General features: G+C 35.8%; 2 protein-coding genes across 7 annotated transcripts; both read left to right on the top strand.

Annotated features, from left to right (window-relative positions):
• The first annotated feature begins 2,871 nt into the window (after positions 1 to 2,871).
• Positions 2,872 to 10,776, top strand: LOC113768729. 2 transcript variants are annotated; one of them, XM_027313187.1, is made up of 14 exons: positions 2,872 to 3,220; positions 4,397 to 4,487; positions 4,591 to 4,675; positions 4,972 to 5,056; positions 5,953 to 6,022; positions 7,128 to 7,197; positions 7,616 to 7,661; positions 7,753 to 7,999; positions 8,098 to 8,303; positions 8,439 to 8,513; positions 9,153 to 9,225; positions 9,393 to 9,473; positions 9,876 to 9,955; positions 10,055 to 10,776. In XM_027313187.1, exons 1-14 carry the CDS (start codon positions 3,105 to 3,107, stop codon positions 10,131 to 10,133), a joined length of 1,404 nt encoding a protein of 467 aa, XP_027168988.1. In that variant the 5' UTR covers positions 2,872 to 3,104; the 3' UTR covers positions 10,134 to 10,776. The 2 variants fall into 2 exon arrangements, with proteins under 2 accessions (XP_027168988.1, XP_027168990.1); XM_027313189.1 differs by having other exon boundaries at positions 2,873 to 3,220; positions 9,156 to 9,225.
• A 494-nt stretch (positions 10,777 to 11,270) lies between these two features.
• Positions 11,271 to 15,727, top strand: LOC113768824 (protein DENND6A). 5 transcript variants are annotated; one of them, XM_027313320.1, is made up of 5 exons: positions 11,275 to 11,635; positions 12,050 to 13,738; positions 13,924 to 14,116; positions 14,893 to 15,271; positions 15,368 to 15,727. In XM_027313320.1, exons 2-4 carry the CDS (start codon positions 12,147 to 12,149, stop codon positions 15,112 to 15,114), a joined length of 2,007 nt encoding a protein of 668 aa, XP_027169121.1. In that variant the 5' UTR covers positions 11,275 to 11,635; positions 12,050 to 12,146; the 3' UTR covers positions 15,115 to 15,271; positions 15,368 to 15,727. The 5 variants fall into 5 exon arrangements, with proteins under 5 accessions (XP_027169126.1, XP_027169125.1, XP_027169123.1 ...); XM_027313321.1 differs by having other exon boundaries at positions 11,276 to 11,635; positions 14,896 to 15,271; XM_027313324.1 differs by lacking the exon at positions 15,368 to 15,727 and having other exon boundaries at positions 11,273 to 11,635; positions 14,855 to 14,931.
• Positions 15,728 to 15,817: the final 90 nt, after the last annotated feature.

Here is a 15,817-nt window from a genome sequence, read left to right as displayed (position 1 = left end):
TGATTGTAGAATCAACTAAGACAGTAGTGCTTGGTTATAAATCATGAAGTTTCCATAATATAAGTCAGTCGGCAAAAGAAATACAGAAATAAAAAAATGTTTGCTATTAAGTACAAGTAAATCTAACTTTTTTTGGTTAAAAAGGGGAAGAAATATTCACAAATAATATCTGAAAAATAAATCTTACATACACTGACAATATATACATTATCACTGTTGAATCTATAACATATATGCAAAAGTTGAATTGTAAATTAAAATTTTGCATATTTGTCATTCATGTATATAGTGCTAGTGTAGGAAAGATTAAACCATAGCTAAACTTATGAAAGGACAATTTTTTTCAATTGCTCATTTTACTTCACTTTTCGGATTTAAAAGAAAATTGGAGCTGAACTAAGGCCTTGTTTGGATTATAATTTTTACATTTTCTGTGAACACATCTTCTAATCATTTTTTTACCTCATATATGTCAAATCGTTACAATACAATTTTTTACGAAAACTCAAAAAAATAACAATTCAAACGGGTTCTTAATTTTCAATCTCTTTCTTTTGTATTATATAGCAGCCCATTATCCAAAAATTTCGCGACGATAACATTTATATAACCTTATCTATCCCATTTTACAGGGAGAGAAATTCTAAAGAGAATGTGTAAGGGGTTAAAAAGTATACAAATCTGACTAGACAAAAGAAGTGTACTGTCACCTCTTTTGAATTTTTTTCATTGTATCCTATTTTATAGGAAGGAAAAGATTTAAAGAGGACATGTAAAGGGTTAGAATGTATGTAAACCTGACTAGATCAAAGAGGTGTACTGACATCTTTTTAAATTTTTTTCATTGTAAGTAGAGTTCGAATCCCCGATTTATAGTCTAAAGAGATATTTAGTCCTTTTTCGGTGCCTATTGAGCTTTGAATAGGTGGCTAGAATAGAGGTTTAACTGTTGAAGTACTAAATTGGTACGACTGAAAAAGGTACTCCCATGCATTCATTAGGTTTTTAGTTCCGATAGTAATTTGTCAAAAAACAAGTACTGAAACATAATTAATACAGGAGCTAGGATGCAGCGTGCTGTAGGAAGATGGCTGTGACGGCGCCAGGTGTAGGGCTGCTTTGCCGTGAACGCTAAGTCTTGGATAGAGACAGAAAATTATCGAAAAGGACCCAATCAAATGCGTCTTTGAAAAACCGACGCCGGCCCGTGGGGCTATGGGCCATCCCAAAGGTTTAGGGGAATGGAATGTCTATAAGTTTTGAATTTCACGTCTTATCAATTGCCACTAATACGTGATTTCTATTAAATTTTGCAGGTGCTCCGCCCCGTCTCTTTCTTCCTAATTGGCGTATGACCCAACAAAAAATCCCCTCTTTGATAGAATTAAAGTCTGTCTTTTTTCAATCATTTCGGTGGATAGTTTTCCTATTTTGCTTCTTTCAGATTTTCGTCCTCCGTATTTTGGTTCCATTCTCGATTTTATCCTTGCGTATATTGGCAAACTTGATTCCATTGAATGTGTTGGATAAGGTATTATTTGAAATATTATTTAGAATAATACTTTTTATGATATAATGTGTATAAAATAAAGAAGAGCATTTAACAATATAAAAAAGTAGGCTAAAAATGTATTTATAAAATGAGCAAAAATTAGAATAATTCCTATGTATAAGAAAAGTTTCTGCTGCCCAAATCTATTCGATAATTGGTGTTTGGCATGGTCAAAAGCTGAAATCCTTCCTTTATAAAAGTGTTACTTAACATGGACTCCAACTTGTTTTGAAAAAAAAAAAAAAAAAATTCCAACTTTTCATCAAATTATTATTATTTTTTTTATAATGATCAAATTATTCTTTAAACTTTACTTTGGGTAGACTCCATCCCTCCAATGTATACCGTGACAAATTAACCCTTAAGAGTAGGTCTAAAAAATAAAAATAAAAATAAAAAAACCCTTAAGAGAGAACTAGCATAACATTGAATTTGCAGCTTATGACAAAATATCATGTCACATTAAAACAGCAATTCATCATACCTCAAAATAATTATAATCTTAATATAGTATCATATGTAATTCAAGTGTTAAATTATTTTAAAAATAAAATTAATTAGAAAAAATATATAAATGTAAGGAAAGATAATAATTATTAATTACGAAGAACTTGAGATCAATTGTTCTACTGCACATAGTGTAAGGAAAGATAATATTCACATAATAAATTAGATGTGATATAAAAATATTAATGAATACTCGTTGGACACTTGTAAAAAAAAAATCTTATAATAAAAGTTACCATACCCACATTTCACTATTTAAATTTGAAAAAAAAATTCACATCACAATTCTTTATAAAAGTTTCTATAACTTAACGTTATCCTTTCCAAAAATTAATACTCGTGCCCTGTATTAAAAAAAAATTAGGCCATAAAAAGTCGGATTTCTCCCATGACAAGAAAAGCAAAAGAGAAACTAATTAATGGCCATCTCCACAACGGCCAATTTGTATGCTAGCAAATAATAGCAATTACCATCTTCTTTCTTGGCTAATACAGCGTATCTAATGACTAGTATTTTACAAAAATGGCGCCCGTTGTTTTGCAATCCAAAACTGACAGCAAGATGAAACACCGCACTAGACAGCAATTAGCAACTTACCATTAGATTGCACAATCCAAAGTGCCGAAGGAAGATGCCCCACCCCTTTAACGGAGATGACAAAAAATCTACTATCAAATCTTAAAATAAGCATTAAATCATCTTCCTCTTTTGTCTTCTTTAAACCCTTTGTTAATATATATATATATATATATATATATATATATATAATATCTCTGCCTTTCAGGGCCACATAATACATTACGGAAGAATCCCATTAATAATTAATCAGTTTGGGAAGATTCACTGTCCTCAATTCTTATCCTTACCAGTTACTCCTGTTAACCCCAACAATCAAAAGTTAAAAAAAAAAACCCCCCTTTTTTTATCTCTTCGTATATTTGCTATGTTTATATAGTGGTATAATTCAGAGAGGTGTTTGGACTAAAATTTAGTGTGTGTGCGTGGGAGTGAAAAGGAGAGGGTCGAAGAAGGGAAGAAGGAAGGATGAGCTGGAGAAGAGTGGGAAAAGCTTTACAGGTGCTATCAGCCCACACCTTTCTTCTATGGTTTACCATATTTCTGGTTCTCAAGCTGGATCATGTTTTCTCCTACTCTTGGTGGTTAGTCCTTTTGTTTATTTTATTTGAGAATTTTGAATTTTACAGGATGAACAGGCTTTCGGTGTGGTTTGATTGGCTGCAGTTTTGTGCGTTTTTGGTTGTAAAGGGTGTTATGATTGTAAAATTGTGCGAAAAGTTTCAATCTTTTTTGTTAATATGAGCAGCTGCATGCATGTTTATTTGGGTAAAATTTAATTTTTTACTCTTTTTTGTTTTGAATTTTGAATCGTATTGCTATATTTTTTGTTATTGTTCTGGGTGCTGAATCTTTTGTTTAATGCATAATTTAATCGAACTTGCTCGGGGTTTAATTTTCATTTGGTTGTGTTTCAAAGGGTATTAGGATGGTAAATGCAATTACATGCAAGTTTATGTGGGGTAAAGTTGTGGCTTTTTTTTTTTTTTTTTGGGTGTGGGTGCATGTAAATATGCTTGATGCAAATCAGGGAGGAAGAAGTAATATATGGCGAAAAGGGATTTTAAGAACATAATTGTATGGTTTCCGGGGGAAATTGGTTCTGCATTTCCTTTTTCTGTTGGCTCCTTGTAAAGCTAGTCCCTCGGCTATCCCCTTGCAAAATAAGTGCCGAGGTGAGGTTGTCTTCACATGAATATTAGAATTCACGGCTGATTAGCTGTACACCATGGACTCTAGGCTTGTGTCAAATTCTTATAAGGCTCCTGATAGAACTTTTTAAAGTAATAGACAGTTTTGCTAGGGTACATTGGATTTTGGTTGTACAACAGGCATTCATGGAATAACTTGGTTATCTGAGCTGAAAGTTGCTGTTTGGTGGTGGTTAGGACGAATTGTTCCATACTAAGACTCTCTTACGAGCCTTCTTATCTGAAGTGTGGGACTCAAGTTTTGATGTTGACAAGACTGCAGCTCTCTTTCTATATGTTCCTCAAAGGAAGAGTTATCTGAAAATTCGAGTTAACTTCACTTAAAGTTTTCTGTCTTTGGAAAAATGTTAACCTTATCAATCTTGATTTTTTACAACTCATAGTAATTTGATCATTCATCATGCAGGATCCAAAAATTCTAGAAGTCCAAATGCTTAAATTAGTTGTGGAATTTGATTGTCATGCTGGTGCATCAATATCTATTATGGATTGTTGGTGCACTAAAACTGTTGAAATTGTTGACTGAATTGTATGTACCCTATAATGCAGGTTTATCTTCTTCCCACTATGGCTGTTTCATGCAGTTGTAGCCCGAGGTCGCTTTTCTTTACCTGCACCTTCAGTTCCACATGATCGACATGTATGTCTTTGTGCTCTCCTATATTTTGGCAGCTACTGCAACCTTCTTAAACAAATTGGATTATGTCAGTATACTTACTTCTTTTTTTAAATTTTGTGCATAGTGGGCCCCTTGTCATGCCGTGGTTGCAACACCATTGCTTATCGCATTTGAACTGCTTCTATGTATATATCTCGAGAGCATATATGGTAAGGAGGTGAAGCTCTACTCTCTGATATGAAAATGACCCAGACAGTGAGACAATAGTAATAGTTATTTGCGATAAACAAGCTATGACTTTTGTCTTTTTAGTAATTTTCTCTTGTCCTCCCCTGATAATAGAAAAGACATTTTTCCCTGTAGTTGCTTCCTCTTCTTAGAAATTTCTACCTCGTGTTTACGAATTGGGATATAATGAAGACTTGGTTTGAGGAAGAATATAACTTTTGCACTGTCTTAAGTGTTATAGATTCAAGGTCTCAATAACATGTTATTTTTGTTTCAGTTAAGGGTTCTGCAGCTATGAATTTAAAGATTGTCTTCCTACCCCTCTTGGCTTTTGAGATTGTCATCCTTATTGACAACTTCAGGTATCTTAACTCATCTGATGTGCAAGTTTCTCATCCTTTGCTGTTAAGCTGTATTCTAAGTAAGGTATATTGTGATATCTTTGGATGCTTTAGTTAAAAAACAAACTACTGATTGAGTTATTTGTATTCTGAACAAATCTTTAATTGAAAACTTGTGTCTTTGTAAAAGTTGCATGATTTTGAGAAAAGGTGCTTCTGTGTAGGTTTCACAGGCGTTACTGAAAATGCTGAGTCTCGAATGAATACTTTTTCATAAAATTCCTGTGTATGGATGTCCTGATAAATTGATGTTGAATGGAGCATTTGATAAACAAAAGTAAGTGGAATAAAGAGCAGAAGATTGTTACTTCTAGGGTAATAATGCTGCTTGTATAAAAGGGTTGGACAGCTGGGGCAGAGTCAACATGAAGGATAGATGTGATGTTCAAGTGGAAAATTTAATGCTAGTCAGCAAAATAAAGTGGTTTTGCAATGGACCTGTCCCTTTCTGCTCATCTATATTTTCAAAAGTGACCTCTCTTGTTTTGTTTGTTTTTCTTCTGTTTCTTTTGGTTATTTTACCAAACTATCTTTCTAGGTTGTACATTTTTTTTTGAATTGTTAGATTAGCTGTTTTTTATAGGACTCATGATTCTGCCAAATGATCTCTTCCTAATTTGAGTTGTGTAGGAAAAATTGCTGTAATCATTTCTCTGACTTTGAATTCATTGAAGTATCCTCTAGGAAAACAGTTGAAATTAAGAAAAAAGATGGAAACAGTTGTTCTGGGTAAGATGCTAAAAAATTGCATGGGGCATAGGACAACAAATTAAGCTGTTATAAATGCTTTTGTTTTCTTTCTGCGTTGGCTTTTCCCTTGATATTTACAGGGCTACTACTCTTGTACCATGATACAGAATGTGCAAGGCTTTATTACCTGGAGATGATGAAAGCATGAGTGATGAGGCTATTTGGGAAACACTTCCTGTAAGTTAGATCAATGCTTTAGATGTGTCATTGTCATGTGACTTATGTTTGTGCTTATACTGTTCTTATTGCTTAATGGAAATTAAGCTGCCTACTATTGGCAACTACTCTTTTTCTCCTTTCATTTATTCCCTCCTATCTAAATTAACGGGGTCTATTGCATCTTATTGTTAATGATATATATATTTTCTGGTCTCAAAATGATTGACTACTGAGTTAAACTTAATAGCCTAGGAAAATTGAAAAAATTGAGGGTACATTTTGAAATTAAAGAAATATAATACTCTGATATTTTTATTGTTACCTTAAGTTATCCAAATTTGTGTGAGTTTTATTCTCTGTCACTGGTAATGCTTGAATTCTGAGAGAAGCAATGAGGAGCTGCTACATGGGCTTCCTAGAAAGGACTGTCAAGATTTAATGAAGGGGGTATTATCTCATTGTTGGTGGAAGTAGGATAGACAGACTAGTAACAGCCTAATAAACATTATTAAAATGCCCTTAGAAGAGAACTTAAAGGATTTGTTAGCTGTTTTTTTAGATGTGGAAAAGAAACAGAAAATTGGAAGATAGAGTTTCTTTTCTTGGCGGGGCATTCATGAGCATTCAGATATTCTGCTTGGTGGTGAATGTTTAATAGGTTTTTGGCTTTATAGTGCTGGCTTATGCTAGTTTCCTCAGTCTTTTTAACTCATCTTGGTGAAATTGGACCTATTGAGTAGAAATCAGCTAAAATATTGTCCAATTAAGGAAACTAATTCTTAATAGCTTATATTCCCAGTATGTAGAATAATAGACTGCAATACTGCATTACTTGTTAATGGGAGGGAAAACTGCAGAGGTTTATTTCTCTAGCAGTGCCTCTAGTGCGAAAACCCAGACAGGAAAAAATGCTTATTCTTTAATTTTGTTATCAGTTACTGTAGCTAAACCATGCAGAAATTGCGCATAATAGATCTGAAATTTTTTCAACCAATTGATTATTCACATTAATGAGCCTTTTCTTCCTTATATTGAAACTGTTTTTTATTTTTTGTTGTCAATATATTGATGCGCTAAAGATACAGGGATGAAATTTACTAAACAACACTTTTGTTGTTATTAGCACTTCTGGGTGGCGATCTCTATGGTTTTTTTTGTTGCGGCTACTGTTTTCACCCTGCTGAAGCTTTGTGGTATCTCTCTCTCTCTGTCTTTCTCTATCGCAGGCGCCACACACTTGCACCCACTCATTTTTACCGTTTGAGCACAGAACTTAAGGTATTTACCTTAGCATGAGCTGTTTTGGCAGCTTATCCTTTTGATTTGACTAGTTTACAGTTAAGAAATCTATGTTTAGGTTATCAAATAGGCCTTGACTGTAATCGATTTTTGTTGTCCAATATGAGTTCCTCAAGATCTGAAATTTCAATATTTGAAGAAATAAATTGCGCTATTCTCCCATTATGTAGTTTAACATGTTGATGCTGGAATCTGATACGTGGAAGGATAGAGAGGAGTAAAAAGTGATAACCATGCAGGCCAGAGTGGATAGTTTCATGTCACGGCGTAAGCCACTGACATTTATGTATGCCTTTTGGTTTACATTTGCAGGTGATATAGGTGGTCTAGGTTGGTGGGACTTATTTATAAACTATGGGTACGATCTTTACTTGGATTATGTACTTCTTGTTGTTGAGTTTCATGTAGAAGTTGAGTAACAAGGGTTGACCTGTTCTGTTCCTCTACAGGATTGCAGAGTGCTTTGCATTTCTTGTTTGCACAAAGTGGTCTAATCCAATGATCCATAGAAGTCCTAATGCTCGAGAAGCAAGTACATCATCAAATGTTGTTAGATATCTTGACTGGAATAGTGGCTTAGTGGTTTCTGAAGAGGACGATTCCAGCAATGGAATGTGTGCTCTCCAAGACATTGGTGGACACATCATGAAAATTCCGATTGTTTGTTTCCAAGTCCTTCTCTGTATGCGCCTAGAGGTACCTAACAATTTTGGATAACATTCTTCACGTCAAGATGACCCATTTTTTCCCTGTGATATCCTGCCAAGTAATCCACTATTGGTTCTTGAATTCAGGGTACACCTCCAGGTGCCAGACATATCCCTATGCCCATGCTATTCTCTCCTATATTCCTGTTGCAAGGAGTTGCAGTCCTATTTGCTGCATCTAGATTTGTTGAGAAACTTGTGATTTTATTACGAAGTGGAGATGAAACGGGCAGATATTTTGTGGTGACTTCAAAAGTTCGTGACTGTTTTGGTTTCTTGCACCATGGCTCAAGGTAATGTGCTAAGCTTCCCAGATGAAAAAGGTATTTCCTTTGGGAGTTGTATACTGCAGTAAAGAAGGGGAGAGAAAAGACACAAAGAATATATTGCATTAGTTCTCACTGTATGTATTACAACTTTGCAAGCAGGCTGCTTGGTTGGTGGTCCATTGATGATTCTAGTAGAGAAGAACAGGCTCGTCTCTTCCATGATGGGGCCTCTGGGTAAGAGTTTTTACATTTTCATTAGTAAGAAATAGGCTGGTATATTCTAGTCAAGAGATTGAATGAGTGAACTTATGTAAGCACGTGTCACTATACTTCTTATTACCTTGTTATGGGAGACAAGTGAGAAACTTGAGAAATATGAGTTCTTTATGGTTAAAATTGTGTTAGTTAGCTGGAAGGCTCAGTAGTATCTACTGGTGTCGAACTATGTGAGGTTCTCTGCCCGGGTTTATACTGTCATTCATATGAAGAAAAGCATATATAAATAAGTTAGCATCTCTCCAGCCCATAGCAAGCAAAATTTAAGGGTTGAAACTGGGGGGAGTATTGTATTATTTTCTCCCCTGCTTGTCAGTTTTTTATTCCCCTTCTTTGCTTTCCTCAATTAGGTTATTGCCTAAAAGGCATTAGGTTATGATACTCCTCCTTAAAGTGCCTTATTCTTCAAATTTAGGTTGGTATTGGACAAAAATTCAATCTCCATTTATATAGAACGGCCAGCCAAAGTTAGTAATATGCATAGAAAATGCAAAAGAAATGCTGTTAATTTTTGTATCAACTCTTCCACATGGTGACATCAAGAGTTTTAACATGTATGATGTCTTTCTTACAATCATTTACATTTTTCTTATGAAGCAGTTATGATACGTTCTGTGGTTATCCACCTGAGATAGTTAAAAAGATGCCCAAGAAGGATCTTGCTGAGGAGGTAAATTGCAACTGCCATACTATTCTGCGTGTTACCACTTGAATTTACTATTTTGACATTTAAGTGTGAGGTTTCTAGTGATGCTTCCTTTACTGATTGTCTTCCATATTCTTTGGAAAAATATTTTATTTTATTTGCTCATCTTGTGTTATCCTATAATATTTCAGGTTTGGAGACTACAAGCAGCACTTGGGGAGCAAACAGAAATCACGAAGTTTAGCCAACAGGAATATGAAAGATTACAAAATGTAAAGTTCTCAGTCTGTGTGCTATCTTCTGGTTTAAAGTTCAACTGTGAGAATTTATATTTCAATCATAATGGAAGTACCATAAACTAAGTTGAAGATTGAAATAAGTAACAAGGTTGTTGAGAGCATTAAATCTTTAGGCAAGTAATACTATCAATTTTTCGACAATTTTACTTTCTACAACGCAAATGAAGTGGATAGCTTTCCTCCATTCCTGCAACATGTTTTAGTACAGCATTGTCTGGTTCCAATTCAATGATAAAACAGAACAGATACAACTATCTTGCCCTAACCTTCTATTACTTCTGCTGATCAAATACTTTGCATGTTCCTTTAAGTTGGTCCTTCTGTCATGTTTGCTTTGACCTTTAACACTTGGCGTACCTTTCCTTTATCGGCCAGGAAAAAGTTCTATGCAGGGTTTGTTTTGAAAGAGAGATAAGTGTAGTTCTTCTTCCCTGTCGGCATCGCATTCTTTGCAGGTATTGCACTTAGTGTTAACACTACAACCCAAAATCCCACTTCAGTCAATTTACAACTCTCTCTCTCTCTCTCTCTCTCATTATTCTGTTTTGGTGCAGCACCTGCTCTGAAAAGTGCAAGAAATGCCCTATTTGCCGTGTCCCCATCACAGAGCAGTTACCTGTGTATGATGTATAGTTCATTGCTCCTGCTCTAAACTGGTGGGAATTGAGGGTCGTCCAAATGGATAGACTTCTTGCAACTGAATGCTGCAGTTTTCTCCAAAACTTAGCAGGACGTGGTGTCGCTTTACTGAACTAACAGAAACGAGAGAGAGGGCATCTATAGATTGCAGTCACGTCTTTTTCATACTGTGATCTCTTATTGTCTTTCATATGTAGATACTGATTTTTGTTTAAGAAAGTTGTAATTATAAGTAGAAAATTTTTGTGCTATTGGTCTCTCTTCCTTGTGAAATATTAACCTGTCAAAGCAAATTGAGTTGAAAATGTAGATTCACTCTTCAAGATGTACTCTCCATTGTTGGAACTTGGAAGGGTTTCCAGATCAGCTTCTTCCAGCGGCAGATGTTTATCTGGCCACTCATTCTTCTGCTCCGCGGGCACTGGGACTGCTTTTGTATTTGTAGATTGATGCCGTCTGACTAATTCATCATCCAAGAAAACGTACGGCGTTCGCCAAATGATTCTGTGGATTTTAAGACCTCCATGTGAACATTTTTGTTTTTGGAGGGGATATTAATATGAAAAATGTAGTATTCCATGTAGGCCTCTCAATTATGAGAGTTCTTCTAATGATTAAGTCTGAAATCTTGAGTGTTTTCCTTGGCTTGATACGAGCCAATAAATGTTCTACATCATTCTAGTATGGAGAAAATCCAATGAATTCAACAAATTCTTAAAGCATGTACAAACGTAAAAAGACTTTTTTGGATGATGTAAAAGATTTTGTTTTGAGAGATTTAATTTTAAATATCAAACAAAAAAAGAATTTTTCTGTCGGAATAAACTGCAAATTCCAATCTTAATTAAATTTGATGTGATGAATTTTCTTCCTTTGTAACATAAACAGACAAAATAAACATACCAAATTCCCCTTGACCCAAGGGGATCCTACTCACATCTTTCCCTTTCATAATAGAAAGAAAAACGAAAAGGCCTCCAAAATTCTGAATTATAAAGCCTCTATTGGTTGCTTTTGAAAAAAAAAAAAGAAAAAAAAAGAGCCCCTGCTGGTAAATCCACTAAATTCCCAGCTAAACGTAGCAAAAAACTGTGACAAAGAAAAAGAAAAATAACAAAAAAGGAAAAACATTAAAAATTCCAGACAACCGAAGTCCCTCTTCAATTACCAGTTTCGGGGAAGCCCAATCATACTCATCATCTGAATGAAAGAGACCCTTTCCTATTCAATTCTACTGAATCCCTTGGAAATCTTAAAAGCTGGATGTTTTGGTTAGATATCTCCACACTCCCCCCAAATATAAAACCTACATTTATTTAGCAACCTTCAGGGATCTTACTAGTACTCCTAAATAATCTCTTTAGACCCGCTTATTTTTTTGTGTTAAATTAGGTTTCTTGGGTTGATCCGGATTGTTTCTTGCATATTCGGCATCTGGGACTTCCTCAATAGAAGTAATTAACCATTAGTTGCTCGTCAATTTGGACAATTTTCAGGTCAGAACTAGATTTTTGTTAGCTTTCTTGTTGAATTAAGTTGGCTATTTTGGTACCTAGTTGCATTTTCCTTTTCTTTGTTTTGTTTTCTTTGAATTGAGGCTGAAACTTCATGAATTTATCTGGGTTTTCTGTATATTGTGCATTATTCAAGAAAGTTTGTTCCTTTACTTATTAATGTTCTAGAGTCCCACTTGCATTAAGTAAATTTCAACTTTCAAGCATTGCATACTAACTTGTTGGAAGATTGCATTTTGGTTACTTTTTTGTGAGGTAGCTGTTCGCTTTCATGGCTGATGTAATTTATTGTAAAAAGTTACTGAAGCTGGTTTTGACAGATTAATATCAAGCTTGATGTAGTCCTGTTTTTAGGATTGTTTGGTTATATTTGAATTTTTGTCCTTTCCTGTGTAGGTTGGTAAAATGAGGGATACCCTGCTCACTTTAATCTGAAAATGGGGAACACAGGGGTCGTTTGATATTTGGAAAACCATTCTTGGAGTAGCTGGAAATGAGTCGGTCACCGTCATTTCATGCAAGGTCAGAACCTGATGCAAAAGTCGATGAAAAAGCTTTTCAGCAATGGGCAGTTGCTTTTTGCATCATTAGATTTGATCTTGAGCAAGGGCAGCTCATTGAAGAGTGTTATCCACCAGGGTGTCTGACCCAAAATGAGGAGCTTGAAGTTGCATTTAGTTCATTCCCAGATTCTGTTTCACAACAATATAACCGCTCCAGCATCCATGACTGCATCTTCTTCTTTAGGATACGAAGGCAGGAGAAAATGCAGACGGCAAATGTAGTCTCCCATGAGATAGTTGAAGTAGATAACGAGATTGCATCACAAGATAATAAGCTTCTAAAGCTGTCTAATAACGCTCCAAGGTATTTATATGGATTTGTATTTAATAGGCAGAGACATGATGAAAGGTTAAAGCGAGGTGGCGAACAAAAATCGGTTGTAATTCTTTCCCATAGCCCATACTCTAGTGTATTTAGACCTTTGTTACAAATCATGGGCCCTTTGTATTTTGACATTGGGAAGAAAGCTCTCAACTATATTGCTGCTTCAGTATCATCTTGGGCTTCTCCTTTACCTGGTCAACTTATGGAGCTTCCTATTGGGAATGCCACGCTTAAAGTGCACCTGCCACCTGCTCATAGTTTACCTTTAGATGGTAGAATGTTCTTTGAAGAGTTAACTTCACCTATAGCTCCTTTTCTTCCTTCTAATCAATCTGTACCACAAGGTCTGTTCCATGATTCAGACCTTTTTGGTATATTTAGAGGGCTTTTGATGCAGCTTTGGAGGCTATGGGAATTGTTACTCATTGGTGAACCAATTCTTGTCATAGCACCTACACCTCCCCAGTGCTCTGAAGCTGTTGCTGGTTTAGTTAGTTTGGTCGCTCCACTTCTTTGCAGTGTTGATTTCAGGCCTTATTTTACGATTCATGATCCAGAATTTGCCCAGTTAAACTCACTTCAAGAAGGTGCAACTTTCCCTCCAATGGTTTTGGGGGTGACAAATCTTTTTTTCCTTAAGGCTCTTCGTAATGTTCCTCACATTGTTTCAGTAGGAAGCCCTGCTTCAAACTCAAATCGTCCTGCTATGTCTTCTCGGACCTCCATTGGCAAAATGCCTGATGGCCAAGATGGATTTGGGCTTCCACAACTTTCCTTGAAGAAGTTCACGCCTTCAAATTTCTTGAATGCCGTGAAATTGAGGAGGGATGGCCCTCTTTGCCTCATGACAGAACACAGAGAAGCGGTTTGGTCCACTTATACTGCTATTACAAAGCCAGACACATCTATTTTAAATAGGCTAATTGATGCAGGGATGTCACCAAGGGTTGAGGAATCAATGTCAGTTGTTAACAACGAGATACTCCGTCGGCATTTCTTGGAGCTCACTACCAACTTTTTAGCCCCGTTTGGTCCATATTTCAGGGCAACCACACCTTCTGAAGGATCATCTCCTTTTTTGGACCCCCCTCCCCTTCCCCATTTTGATAAAGAGGATTTCTTAGCAAGCTTGTCAGCAAGAGGTCCGGGGAAGTTTCTGCTCAAGAGGATGAGATCAAATTGGCTGGATTTATACCGGTAAACGTAATTATGTCTTCATCTTTTGTAACCTGCTTATGGTGTCATCCTTGCCAGCTAAATCTTTGTCCTTGTTTTCTTTCTTTGAATACTCAAATACAGTTTATCTACAGCACATACTCTTGACTGATGCATTCAACATGTTGGTTCTAGCTGAGTTTGAGACAGTTAACATATCTCTGTAGGCGGTTTATGAAAGGACACAACTTTTTGCCTTGGTTTAGAAGGAAGCGTGCTGTTGCTGAGCAAGAACAGCTTAGGTTGTGGAGGCAAGTTAGAATGAAGACTGACATAAAAAAATTTATAGCACAATTGTCAGAGGTGGAAATTGTTGATTCCTTCAATGCTATCGAGAGACATCTTCTTGGCGAACTGCAGGTAAGTGCATTTCTGCATTCAACAGACTCCTTGTCGTTAACTAATTATTTTTAACTGTATTGAAATTGAATCTTGTGCTAGTAAGCAATAGAAATATGTACTGCAGTTTTAGAGATTAGGATTATAGTAACTAATAGCTTTGCTTATTGAATATGATTATCTTTCTCCATTTCACAAGCTATCTTCTTCATTGTTGTGGGGAGTGATGAAACATAAGAAACTAAACAGAGTACAGACCTAATCCGGACTTGGTTTGCCGCACAGTCTATCATGCTTGGGACCTTAATAACTATTTGTCCTTGCACATTTGCAGATAAAGAGTTCAAAAGACTTGAAATTTTACATGTAATAATTTTATACTGTTCTTGTGATTTCTGGCAATCCTTATGATAAATGAAGTTATAGCTTGAGAAAGGCCTTGAATCTAGTGTAATTTATTTGACTTCCAAAAATTATTCTTTCAAACTGTTATATGAAAAAACATTTGTTTGTTTGCTAAAGGAATTGAGGCTTCAGGAGAATTATGATGATCCATGTGCCACTGTACAGTCTTTACTGGCTGATATAGCTTGTTTATCATGCATGTTGACCTTGTTGTAAGGCATAAACGCTCCCGAATTTCTTGGCTTTGTTATACGTTGATTACCCTTTGTATATTAAGCTTGATTTCATTTAGTTGAGCTAGACTTCATTAAGGCATTTTTGTTCATTTAACTTAATTTCAACATCCTACAGCAGGGCATATAACTTTGGTAAATTGCTTTCTTATGCCACAGCAGTCTGGTAGTGCTAATGCTAATGTAGACTCTGAGGCTGCTGCTCAGAAATTGAAGGGGGATTTGCTGGCTGTGTTTAACATGCTTCCTAAGGACGTGCAGGAACTTCTTCTTATGAATCCACACAGAGCAGCTCTTCTACAAGGACCTCCTGACTGCGAGGACCTTCCAAAGGAACCTCTTGTACAGAGTGCTGTTCTGTTCTCGAGTTCACCAAGATGACATCTGGAATATTTATTATTATTAGGTCAGTCTAAACGAAGTCAATGTCCTGGCCCAGTGCTGCAGGGGAGAGGGAGATGGTGTTTTCACATTTGTATACACCCTCATTTTGTTACTTGATATGGAGTTCTGATTTGGAACATCAGTCTTCTTCTAGGTTAGTGATATCACTTGAAGGTATTTCTTCTAATATATGGCATTTTTTAACATAATACACATATCACTTTTTCCTTTTTATTGTTTTTCTCTCCAGAATACGGTGGTTCAATTCCATTGGTATCGACTACGGCAACCAAAACTTTGGGTATTCATTCTTCTTAGAATGAATTGGTCTTGGGATGGACTTTAATCTATTTCATGAAGACCAGTTGGAACACAAGGTCGTCTATTTTTGGCTCAGCTAATCGAAAGAAGGCCTGCATGTTCTGTGCAACAAGTTTCAGGTTTTCTTTTGATTCATGCATTATTTTGTTTGAAATTGTGTATGTTCCTAGAGAAGGGCTCAACTTCAACTTACAACCAAAGGGTTGTAATACAAGCTAACTTAAAAGGGTTTTAATCCTTGGACTTTCTGAGAGTGGTTCTGATAATTTGACATGTCGGATCTTTTGAATATCTTGAGTAACTGTCATCATAAATGTGGTTTAATTTGGACAGTGGTAGACAAAAAAAAAAAAAAATTTGTAGCATACCTTTTGTGGCT

The sequence above is a fragment of the Coffea eugenioides genome, chromosome 4, assembly GCF_003713205.1.
Source record: "Coffea eugenioides isolate CCC68of chromosome 4, Ceug_1.0, whole genome shotgun sequence".
Classification (NCBI taxonomy): domain Eukaryota; kingdom Viridiplantae; phylum Streptophyta; class Magnoliopsida; order Gentianales; family Rubiaceae; genus Coffea; species Coffea eugenioides.
This window is presented reverse-complemented; position numbering and strand designations above follow the sequence as displayed.